At 44.5% G+C, this 12,737-nt stretch overlaps 1 protein-coding gene across 1 annotated transcript in view; it reads left to right on the top strand.

Moving 5' to 3' along the window:
- The first annotated feature begins 10,686 nt into the window (after positions 1–10,686).
- LANCL3 (LanC like family member 3) overlaps positions 10,687–12,737 on the top strand; it is a 105,619-nt gene continuing 103,568 nt past the window's right edge. Inside the window, exon 1 of the mRNA XM_047716937.1 lies at positions 10,687–11,501. Within this exon, the coding sequence (XP_047572893.1) occupies positions 10,929–11,501 (573 nt within the window). The 5' untranslated portion in view covers positions 10,687–10,928. The remainder of the gene's footprint in view (positions 11,502–12,737) is intronic.

The following is a 12,737-nucleotide window of genomic DNA, read 5'->3' as shown; positions in this document are numbered from 1 at the left end:
CTATGGACTTCAGTGTATCTGGTTTCATGCTTGGCGTCGAGTGCAGGAGCCTCTTAACTGGCCTTCAGATTTCTCACAGAGGGCATTGGTTCATATATTGTTGTGGAATCAATTTCCCTCGGCGGAAGGAAGTTCCGGGGCTTCTATTCTGGCATCTTGCTGACATCACTCTCTGTACCTTTGACTTGTTTTAATAGGTGAGAGAAACTGTTGTACTTAATTTTTTTAATATATCTTTCTTTTTAAGCAGCTAAATCTAATCCTAATGGATGCAGATGGATGCCCGCTTTAGGTGGCAGGTAATATTATACAAGGTCTTAAAACTTTATAAATATAGGATGATATAAATCCAAGATTCAAAATATTTTTTGTCTCCCAAATATCTTATGAAAAGGAAGAAGTTTAGAAGAATAATGAAAATACAGAGAAGTATAGTTCTCAGGAAAGCAAATCCTCTTTTTGTTTTTACCCATAGGAAAACAATGGTTCTCATGCTGTTTGGTTAATTAGGAAGAATAGGATAGATATCCAGATGTTAATCCCTTAGCCAGACTCATGCATGCTCCACATCTTTTTTTGGTCTAGATACTTAGTCTACATCACAAACCAGTATGAGCTTGTACTAAATAAATGGCTTCATTTTATTTATATTTAATCATTAGGTAAATGAAATAAAGCCATTATAAGAGATAATAGACCTCATGGGCGCCTGGGTGGCTCAGTGGGTTAAGCCGCTGCCTTCAGCTCAGGTCATGATCTCAGGGTCCTGGGATCGAGTCCCGCATGGGGCTCTCTGCTCAGCAGGGAGCCTGCTTCCCTCTCTCTCTCTCTCTCTCTCTCTGCCTGCCTCTCTGTCTACTTGTGATCTCTCTCTGTCAAATAAACAAATAAAATCTTTAAAAAAAAAGAGAGAGATAATAGACCTCAGATTTAAAAATAAATATTGAGACTAGATACATATCTCTACTTTTTCATGACATTTATCTGGCAGCGGGAACCTATTAGACTGTCATGATGTTCTATTCCATTGACTTATCTCCAGGTTCCTTATTATAGAAGGCCAATCCTTTGGATGCTTTTACACTCATCATTTATATGTACTTACCTACTTATCTCTTCTGAATCCACTAGTCCTTTATATCTGAATTCCAGTTTTGTATGTCTCATGCAAAACTCAAAATGCAAACATATAGCGCTCCTGACAAAAAGAGGTTAAATGTCACCATCTGAATGAAAATCAATTTTACTGAGTAGTGGTGGCCTGGAGATTCAGTTAAGTGAAGGTTCTAATTAATTGCCTGCATGTTAAATAGGCAGATAATACTGACAACTTTCTGGAACATCTTAACTGAAAGAGAAAATATAATTAAAGACTGAATATACTGACTTTTTTCTTTTTAAACTAAGTTTGTACTATACAACTTCTAGCCAATAATAAATGGAATTTCTCTGTCAATCCTTTCAGAAGCAGTTCAGATAACCACAGCAATCAAAGACATCTTGTAGGGTTGGATTTTTTTTTTTCAAAGTTGTGAGAGTTTGGTAAAGTAAGGAGAAATTGTGGAAAGCTTCTATTGTACTTAAAAGATTGAAAACCACTGAGTCAAACATCCCCCTCATTTCGTGCCTGCTTATCCTCCTTTGCAGATCTGCTCACCTACATGACTTTATGTCACATGTTTTTACTTTCCTGCCTACTCTTAGCACTGCAGAACCAGACAGCCTTGAAAAGGATTAATTTTATTCTGTCTTATGCATCAGCAACAAAATTTGTCAACTTGAATCTTTATTACCAGCAATCACACCAAAGCTGAAAAACACAGCATGATTTCTCCTTCCACATTAGAGGTTGAATTTGTCACAGTAAAAAAAAAAAAAAAAAAGGAAAACAAAAGAAATCTTTAGGCCTGTAAATGTAAAGTGTTTGATTTAGGAATCATTGAGAAAGAATAAGCAAAACAAATAAACAATCAACCCCCCAACTCTTTTCTAAGGAGAATCAACTTAGGAAAAGAGGAAGATACAAGAGGTTAGGTGGTAATCAGGCAACAGGAATACACTTCTTGAAGCAACTATATGTAGAATAATAATGATTTTGGAGAAATGCTAACATTTATTCAGAGCGAGACATCAAGATAAACCCTTTATAGGCATTATCCTAACCATCCTATGAAACAGATTCTCTTATTGTTACCAATTTATGGATGAAAAAACTGAGGGTAAGGAAAGTTAAATAACTTTCTAAAAGTCACACAGTTAGATTTGGTGGAGCAGGAATTTGACATCAAGTCTCATTTCAACACCTTCACTCATTCACTGCTCAAGAGCTCTTCTCAATCAGCTCTTGTTCTACCACTCGAACTGCCTTCTACAACCTTTCCCAATATTTTTCTTGCTTCCCTCCCTGCCTACCCAGCTCCGCTAAACAAATCACAGCAAACTATTTTTTTAAAGATTTATTTATCTTTGGGCGCCTGGGTGGCTCAGTGGGTTAAGCCGCTGCCTTTGGCTCAGGTCATGATCTCAGGGTCCTGGGATCGAGTCCCACATCGGGCTCTCTGCTCAGCGAGAAGCCTGCTTCCCTCTCTCTCTCTCTCTGCCTGCCTCTCCGTCTACTTGTGATCTCTCTCTGTCAAATAAATAAATAAAATCTTTAAAAAAAAAAAAGATTTATTTATCTTAGAGGAAGAAGGGGAGGGAGAAGGGGGGTGGAGAGAGAGTGCACATGCAAGTGGGGGGGCACAAAGGGAGAGGGGGAGAGAGTCTCAAGCAGACTCTGCACTCAGTGTGGAACCCCACGGGGCTCGACCTCACAACCCTGAGATCATTCATTACCTGAGCTAAAACCAAGGGTCAGACCCTTAACTTACTGCACCACTCGGGCACCCCCCATAAACTACTTTAAATTATCAAAAACCCAAATTAGTCCAGATCTCTTTCTTTTGTAAGTGACAGACACCCCCCTTGAGCAAAAGAAGGAATGCACTGGGTCCCATAATGGAACAATTCTTCAGGTAAAGCCAGGTATGGATGTACCAACAATGTTATCAGGTTGCACTTTTTAACTTGACTCAGTTCTACTTTCCTCTGCGTGTTTTACACCAGCTTTCTCCTTGCAGTCACAGGATGGCCACCAGCAGCTGTAAATTTAATCCTACTTTAGCAATCCCAGCTTTCCCAATGGCTCTAGCCTCTCAGAATTGCTTCTCCATGGGCAGGCCTGGGATATATGTTCACCCTTGGGGACAAGAGAGTGGTTTAGCTCCCTTCAAATTACATGTTAAGGGAATGAGGGATGGTTGTTTCTCAAAGGAAATTCAAGATATTACTCATAGGAGAAGGGAACGGAAGCTGGGTTGACAAGCACAACAGATCTTGCTCTGAAGTCTAGGTACATGACTTTCTCCATGTCCTCACTATAATAACTCATTTCCAAAGCTTACCTCCATCAGCCTCCTTTAAGCAGACTTACTGAATTTTGACTGCATCTTTGGGACTTAAATACTGAAATTATATATATAGATAGATAGATAGAGATATAGATAGATATCTCCACACCCACCCACACATACACCATATATATATTTTCCCATAATAAGACTGAAAGTCATACTCAAAAGTTTTCAAACTGAATTAGCCATTGTCCTTCTTCTCATACTTATTCTACTACCTATATCCATTGACTTGGTGTAGAGCACCTCTACTGGCCCAACTGTCCAGAGCAGAAAACAGCCATTATCTTTGATTTTTCTTTCTTACTCCCATATCCAGTCAATCATCAAGCCTGTAAATCCTACCTGCTTCATATCTCTCGACTCCCTCTAAATCTCTCCATCCTTCTTGCTACTGACCTAGCTCAGATTTCCTCATTTCTTGATTATTGTACTTATCATCCTGATAAATCTTCTGCCTCTCAAATATATCCTCCAATTTTCTAGAAAAAAATGATCTTTCTAAAACACAGATATGATCCCATCATGCCTCTTTCCCACCATTCAGTGACTCCCTATTGTATGACTGCAATGGGCCCCAGTTTCCTCATTGTTAAAGGAAAGGATTACATTGATGATTTCTTGGACCTTTCCAGCTTTGTGACTCTGCTAATCCTTGCCAACCTAAAGCAGTTATCTTCCTTTGGTTATCCGGTAATAGACTATTCTACCTTTTGGACTATGGGCTGAGACCTCAGTTCTTTCTCCTATCACTCCTTATTATACCTCATGGGAATGCTGGGCCAAGATATACTAAGAAATCATTTCATATTGAAGACAGTTGGAAAAGTATGAGCATGAGAATTCCAAAGTCATAATCGGTTATCAATTATTTGAGACTTATCTTCTAACTACTATCTCTTTTGCATTCATGTAAATGTCTAGAAATTGTATCAGAGAAAAACTCTACCCTGTATTTCTTGCATTGAAACTTCTTCCAACAGTGAGAACTATAGATGTAGTTATCATGTAGATGTTTTATCATGTAGATGTTATCATGTATCATGTAGATGTTTTATCATAAGACAAAAAGCAGAAGTATTAATTAATGCATTATTCATTACGAGGTCATTATTTGACATCTGTTACAATATACCACCACAGGGATTCTCAATCACTCCTCCCCTCCTAATCCTGAATACTGGAGAAAACCTTAAAAATGACTACATGTAGGAAACTTAAAATTTTCAAGTCGAAGAATTTACTCTAAGCAAAGGAACGCCCCCATCTTCCCTTGCCCATTTAAGGTAACTACACAGATTCGGAACGCCCCCATCTTCCCTTGCCCATTTAAGGTAACTATACAGATTCGTCAGTTTAAAATAGAGGTATATCTGTTTTCATATTTTGCTCCACACGGCAATAATTTATTATAGTGCATTCAAGTCATACCTCCATACATACACATTATAGTACCCAAAGGTATAACTGACATATATTTTTCTCATATCCAGTAAGGTAGGGTGTACATTATTACTTGTTCTCGGCCAGTGTGACTGATTACACTGCGCTGGCCCTCCTTCAGAAAGAGTGATGGGTGACAGTTTACTTATTTCTTTTGCCTAGTTTTTAATCTGCCATTACATTGTGTGCTGGTGATTATGTTTGACACGAAATGGCTAAAAAATGTTTAAAATGGATAATGTTGGATATAGAGAAAAAGAGGCAAGAAAGAAAATCAAATCTTATGTCAAAATGCACATTTTTAGGGCTGCTATACAGAGAAGCACTATCAAGAACTTGATCATGAAAGTGGACAACAAAGCTCAGCTAGGAGTTAGGGATTGGTGGAAGTTTTTGACATTAAGAAGGGTATTACAGACATTGATAAATATCTATGGAGCAAAGATTGTATATAAGGCATTAATCTAGGTGCTTGGGATAAAGCAGGGAACCATGGAGACAAAAATGCCTGTCCTCGTGGGGATTACATTCTAGGAAAAGGAGACAGACAAGAAACAACATAAATCAGTAAAAATATAAGGTGAATAGGGCACCTGGGTGGCTCAGTGGGTTAAGCTGCTGCCTTCGGCTCAGGTCATGATCTCAGGGTCCTGGGATCGAGGCCCGCATCGGGCTCTCTGCTCAGCGGGGAGCCTGCTTCCCTCTCTTTTCTCTCTCTCTGCCTGCCTCTCTGTCTACTTGTGATCTCTCTCTGTCAAATAAATAAATAAAATCTTTCGGGTGCCTGGGTGGCTCAGTTGGTTAAGCAACTGCCTTCGGCTCAGGTCATGATCCTGGAGTCCCGGGATCGAGTCCCACATCAGGCTCCCTGCTCAGCAGGGAGTCTGCTTCTCCCGCTAACCTCTCTCCTCTCATGCTCTCTCTCTCATTCTCTCTCTCTCTCAAATAAATAAATAAAATCTTAAAAAAAATCTTTAAAAAAAATATAAGGTGAATAGATACTAATGGTTGGCAGGGGAGGGTTACAATTTAAATGATAAGTTATGGAAGACTTCATTGAGAGATGAAAGGGCAAATATATCTTTTGAAGAGTATTCTAGGAAGAGAAAACTTTTTTTTTTAAGATCTTATTTATTTATTTGAGAGAGAGAGAGCGTGAGGGAGGGAGGGTCAGAGGGAGAAGAAGACTCTCTGCTGAGCAGGGAGCCCCATGCAGGACTCCATCCTGGGACTCTGGGATCATGACCTGAGCCAAAGGCAGACACTTAACCAACTGAGCTACCCAGGCGCCCCCAAAGAAAACTTTCCAAGTTAAGACTCTGACTAGTATGTTTGAGAAATATCAAGGCAGCCGGTGTGGCTGGAATTAAAAGAGCAAGGGGAAGAATAAGAGGGAGGTCAGAGAAGTATGAAGGGCAACATGGCAGTGTGCATTTTGGGCTGTCCTGTGGGCTCTAGATTTTACTTTGAGGAACAGGAGCAACACTGCCATCAACCAGAAGATTATTCAGGCTGCTATTTTGAGATGGGGCTATAGGGGACAAAAGTGCAGAAGCAGAAGAGGTCGCCAAGGTTTAGGTAACTAGGCTAAAAAATCAGAGAAGCATTTCCAAAGATAATGTACTATAAGGACTAGACATAGCTCTGATTCAGTTACCTGAATTTCTAGGTAAACCATTTCTAGAATGAGGCCCTTAGAGCAAAACTTTGGAAAACTTTCTGAAACTATTTTTAGATGGTTTATCCCATAAAATGTACTAACCCTTAAGTGTTGAGGTTTGACAGTTATAAAATTACTGAGGTTTTTTGATATTCACCCTGAGAGGGCAATGATTTCCATCAGAGAAACCCTTTGATTTTAATATTTTCTTCCTGGATAGTTTTGCATAATTTTATGTGATTTCCTTGATGAACCCACTAAAACTATTTTCCATCCATAGTTTTGCATAATCTGCACAATAAGGAAATCCTGAGGAAGAACTAGGAACTGGGCAATTCAGCAAGATCACAGAAACCATGTGTTGGGAGCTGCTTGTCAGCAAATGCTGCTAGAGATTCTGTAAAGATCAGGACAAATCTTGCAAATAAGGACAAAATAACTGTCTTTGGGAAGATTTCGTATAGGCTGCATATTTCTTTGTGGGGTCATTGCTACTTCTAAAGAATCCAACTAGACTTATTATTTTGCAACACAATTTTCTGTGTGCCTGCATACTTCCTGTCTCCCTGTCCAGAGTTCCCCCCAAATATTCCTCTTCCCAACTATTTTTTGCCCTGTTGAGGGGGCAATATAGATTATAGGGGACTTTATGGCATCGGATGAGGGGAAGCTAGCAAAATATTCTAGTTACCTTTGCTGCACAACAAATTACCATTAACCTTAGTAGCTTAAAAAACTGTTTTATTTTGCTCATAAGTTTGTGGGTCAGGAATTCTGGAAGGGATTGGTGGAACAGTGGTTCTCATAGAACTTCTGTCATCTGAGGGCTCAGGTGGACTATACATCGGAGGTGGCTCAATCACATGGCTGTCAGCTGATGCTGTCAGCTGGACGGTCAACCCAAGCACCTGTAAGTGGCCTCTTCATGTCGTCTGCATTTCCTCCCAATATGGCCACCTCGAGGTAATCAGATTCTTACAAGGCGGTTCAAGGCTCCAACTAGGAGTGGTCCAGCATGTAATACAGAAGGCACCACCATTTTGTTTGTTTTTTTAGCTTTGGATGCCATGCAGTATAATTTTTAACACATTCTATGGTTATAAGTTAGTTATAAGTCCACTCAGATTCAAGAAGAGGGGACACGTACCCTACCATCTGATAAATGTCAGGGTCCAATGGCAGAGGAGCACACGGCATAGGAAATGTTTTTAAGGCTGCATTTGGAAAATGAAATCTCCTACACCTGGTTAGTTGGTAAAAACAGATTGTGTGAAGTCACTGTAAAGTGTACAGGTCAGCAGCCCATGGAGAGATAAAGAAAGGAGGCAGAAACTGCAGAATGTTTTCGTTCTTGCATTCACAAGAACAAAAGGATCCAAGAAACAGACATCAAGTCTGGGTAACTTTCAGCGGTCTTTATTCTGCATTCTACACTCCAGGTTCGCTTGCTATGATGATCTCATAGTAATTCATTCATCATTTCACAAACTTTTATTGAGTGCCTGCAACATGTGCCAGAGACTATTCTAGGCTCTTGGTGCCGATCAGTACATAAGTGTAACAAAAAGCCCACCTTCAAGGAGAGTGTATTCTAATGGAGTCATGATATTAAAATAAGCAATGCGAATTAAGTAAATGGCAATTGGAGGCAAGGCCTCATGTGGTCTAAAACTAGTTCCACCCTGAAGGATGTTCTGGACTGAAGTTTTGCCAGGTGACTGTACAACAGACCAAGTGGTGGGTTCTTTGGGAAAGACATTTATAGTTAAAAGGGCTAATTTGTTCTAGGAGTTTAAGAGGGCTTCCGGATACTGCTAACTGCTTGCTTCTCCCAAATCATGCTGTCTCACATCCAACTGGTGACCTCTGTTCTCCTTGTTGGCATCATGGTCCAAAACCCCTAGGAACCCCAGTAATTCACCCCACCCTGTATACACACCCTTTGCCATCTACTTCAGAGTTGCATAAAGACACCCTGCATTTTCCACATGATTTGCCAATAGATTAAGGCGGGTAAAAATGTGTCAGTTTTAAGACCAGACCTAAAGAAGCCTTGCACGGGTTCACCTGGGCTCTTGCCCTGCTGCCACCGCCATGCAGGCATGCTGGGGTTGGCTGGAGGGTGAGAGACAGACATGTGAACCAGAGCCCAGCCGCACCGATTTCCCCAAGCAACAGCCAGCCCACCCCCGGACACATGAAGAGCCCAGCCAAGATCCCAGATGCATGAACAGTAAACTTGCTGTTACAGGCTACAAGATTTTGTGGTCGCCTGCTATATAGCATTTTGGGGCAACGGGTAGGGGGTTGACACAACTGGGAAAAGGCAGAGCTCCTTCTCTTGGAGACCTGCTTACTGATCTTACTTTTTTTTTTCTTTTTTGAAGTCAGTGAGCACAAGTCCCTGTCATTGCTGCTGGTGTTACCCTGGTGCTGGGATTCGTGAAAGGAGAGTCAAAATGAGCAGAGTTGCCTCTAGATGCATGACAGAGGGGAGGTGTGGAGGAATGAAGTGGAATAAGGCTTCATTCCTGCCTGTGAAAGTGCATTTTAGGTCTCCTTGTGTGAAGGAACAAAAGTCACTCCTGTTTACCACCATTGAGGGATAAGGAAGAAAGCCAGAAGCAAAACATTCCAGTTGCTCCTTTGATATGCTTAGCCCACCAAGCTCCCTGCCTAAAAGTGGCCTTAGCTTTTTTTTTTTTTTTTTATTAATTGTAATTCAAAACAAACCTGTTTTGGTGGTTTGTTTAGGACGAGGGAGGCCACAGCATCCCCTATGTGGCTATCAATCCCAGCAGGAATCTTGCCAAACAGAGCTCCTTTTCCAGAATGCATGGAGCAAGGATGGAGGGCCAGGCTATTTAATCTCTGCTTCCACATCATTGTGACAAGTACCACTTTTGAGGAAAAAACTGCCTCCAAACAAAACTAGCCTTTCAGGTAAGTGGAGCAGTTGCTCTCCCCACCAAGCGTCAGAAACTTTTCCACGAGTCACTTATTCTTTCGTGTCTCGCACAGCCCCTATCAAAATGCAAATACCCCTGGGAGAGATGACCTCTTTGGCCTTCACTTGTCAACACTTTGGAAATGGAAGAATTATTTTAAAACAGCTGAGCAAAAGAAAGGCAACTTGTTTGTGTAATTGTTCATTTTCTGTCTTTCTCAGTGGACGGCACGGTCCAAGAGGTGTAGGACCCTGTCTGCTTTGTTTATCCATCTATTTCCAGAGTCCAGGACACATATGAGACTCTCAATAACGCCTGAGGAAGGAAAGCAGCAGTGAAAAACAGGAGAAGGGAGGAAGTAGATAACTAAGGACCCGCAGAAAAGAGTAAAAATGCTGAATTAAAATTCGCATGCAGCATTTGCCCTTATATTCAGTTAATGACTTACTATGCATGCATGGGAGGGAGAAAGACAGAGCCGCCATCCTCTTACCTTAACCTGGTGTGGTTCTTTGCATTTTTACTCCTGCGTACTCCAAGAAGAACACGACAACCAAGGCCAAGAAAGTTTCCCTATGGGGCCTTCCACCAATTCCATCCTTGAAACGTGATGTACTCAAAGCCCTCAGCCTTTGGGATGGAAACATTCAGAATGAGAACTCCAAAGTGACCAAAATGAGAAAACAAGTTTCTGGAGGGCTCTCCGTTTTTTCCTAGCCAACTCCCCCACCTCCCCCCACCTCGCCCCACTTCAGTGGCTTCTCAACCTTTAATGTGCATGTGAATCACCTGGGGATCTTGCTAAATATGCTGATTTTGACTCGATAGCTTTGGAGCGGAGTCTGAGCTGCTGCGTTTTTAACACTCTCCCAGGTGATGCTGATCGGCTGACTCGAGGACCACACTTTGAGTGTAGTGTACTAGGGACTCGAGGTCTTCACCTCCAGCGTCAGGTGTGTGTGTGCCGAGCCTCAGCTTTCCCGATCGGTGTCCCGCACGTCCCCGGCCTTCCGCCGGGAAGGGAGGAGCCGGGGGCGGAGCGGGAGGAGTGGCGCGGGCCCCGCGTGGGTCCTGCCGGAGATCACCTCGGTCCCTTGGAGAGGCGGCCGAGCTGCGGCGGCGCAGGAGGGGGCGGGTTCGGCGAGGGCGCGGCCTCTCGGAGGGGGGGCGTACGACGCGCGTCCCCAGCGCCCGCCTGGGCCACTTGGGAGCTTCCCGGCAGCCCGGTGCCCCACTTGGCAATCCGCTCCGTGCTTCTTCCTCGCGCCCGCCTCCTCTTGTCACCTCCCGTCTCAGCCTCCCTGCTCCATCCCCGCCGCATCAACCGCCGGCCGAGTGCCTCCGGGAGCGAGAGGTGGTGCACGGGGCTGCAGGGCGCGCCCTCACGCGGACCCCGGCCCGGCTTTGGGGGGCACGGGCAGCAGCATGGACACCAAGCGCTGCTTCGCCAACCGCTTCGATGACTATCAGGGCAGTCTGCTGGCGGGCCAGTGCGAGGAGGCGGTGGCGCCCTTGGTCACCGCCACCATCGAGCGCATCCTTCAGGAGCTGCCCCCGCTCGGGGGCGGCGCTGAGGCCCGGGGGGCGGCGGCCGCGGCCAGCAGCTGCCAGGGCGGGCTGTACGGCGGCGTGGCCGGGGTGGCCTACATGCTCTACCACGTCTCGCAGAGCCCGCTCTTTGCCGGGGCCCGGGAGCGCTACCTGCGCTCGGCCAAGCGCCTCATAGACGCGTGCGCCCGCGCCGAGGAGTGGGGCGAGCCGGACGCCGACACCCGCGCTGCCTTCCTGCTCGGGGGAGCGGGCGTGTACGCCGTCGCCACGCTCGTGTACCACGCCCTGGGCCGGTCCGACTACGTGCAGCCGCTGGGCAAGTTCCGGGCTCTGTGCGCCGTCTGCGCGCCGGTGTCCTTCCTGGAGTGCGGCTCCGACGAGCTGTTCGTGGGCCGCGCGGGCTACCTGTGCGCCGCGCTGGTGCTCAAGCAGAAACTCGCCCAGGAGGTAAGAGGCAGCCCCGGCCGCGGGGGGGCGCTCGCCGCCTGCCCGGCCCTTTCCCCGGAGTCCCGGCTGCGGGAGCAGCGCACCCCTACCCACCCACCCCTGCACTCCTTGTTACTCTGGCGCTGTTGTTTCCTCAGTCTCCAGAGGTTCATCTGTTTTTGTCCGTCTACCCCCCCTCTCTTTTTCAGTCTCTCAGTTGTTGGGATTCCGCATCTTTGCGCTTTTTGTTTTACGCCGAACGTGGCATCTCCCCAGATGCCTCCTTGCCCAACAGCTTCCTGGAGGCTATTTGGGGGGAACTCCTCGAAAATGAAAGGGATTTCCCTTCTTTTGACCCTCCTGTCGAAAAGCTGAAGCCCCGCGAATGTTAAGACTGCTGGCAAAGTATTGGAAGTTTGGGGGGCTGGTTAGGTTTTCATGGTTTCCATGGCTAACGTGGAGGTAAATGGCTTTGACGACAGCCCCCCTCCCCCCCGCCGCCGGTCCCCCGCGCCGCTGTCTGTAACCCAGAATTACTGCCCAGCTGCGGATCTGATGGGCTGACTGTGTTTGCTTACTATTCAGTTAATCTCAGGGCTCTTTTAAAATGTCTAATGGGGCTGTCCTCTTTGAAACGCATAAACGGAGACAGAAGTTTACCCCATTGTAATCGAATGTGCATTTTTCATTCTAAAACACGTAGTTAGGATTGTCAAGATGACAACGTACTTAACAGGGCAGGTTTTCTTAATGAATAGCTTTCCAGTGGCTCCTTGAAGTGAATTGGATTTCACAACGACCTATTTTTTTTTTTCTGGATTCACTTTGAATACAGCATGTGACCATTAGAGGAGAATGTGCCAGTTCCTGTGGAGTAGGGGGGGAAAAATCCTCCAAAGGATCATAGTAACTAGAACTGAGAGAGAGGCATTTTCATTCATAACCCAGTGGAGCCAAATACTGTTCTAGGGAGGAAGTGACACATGCAACATGACTTTATTTGGGTGAAAGAGGCGTTTGAAGAAAAATTAAAGGTACACAGTGTTTTTAAAGTGTAATTAACTTAGATAACTTCTAAGATAACAGAGGCAGACTTGATTTTTTTTTATTTATAGAAGGTGAGGTTGATATAAGTGAGAAAAAAATCAGTAAAGACTGTGCACTGTGCTAGCACGGTAGCAAAGATCTGTGTGACAACGTTGTCTTGAAATAGTTCACTCTGCTTCTGAGTCACTGTTATCTGCTAGCAGTTCCCCA

The sequence above is a fragment of the Lutra lutra genome, chromosome X (genome assembly GCF_902655055.1).
Source record: "Lutra lutra chromosome X, mLutLut1.2, whole genome shotgun sequence".
Classification (NCBI taxonomy): domain Eukaryota; kingdom Metazoa; phylum Chordata; class Mammalia; order Carnivora; family Mustelidae; genus Lutra; species Lutra lutra.
The sequence above is the reverse complement of the archived record's forward strand: the minus strand, read 5'-3'. Positions and strand labels throughout refer to the sequence as shown.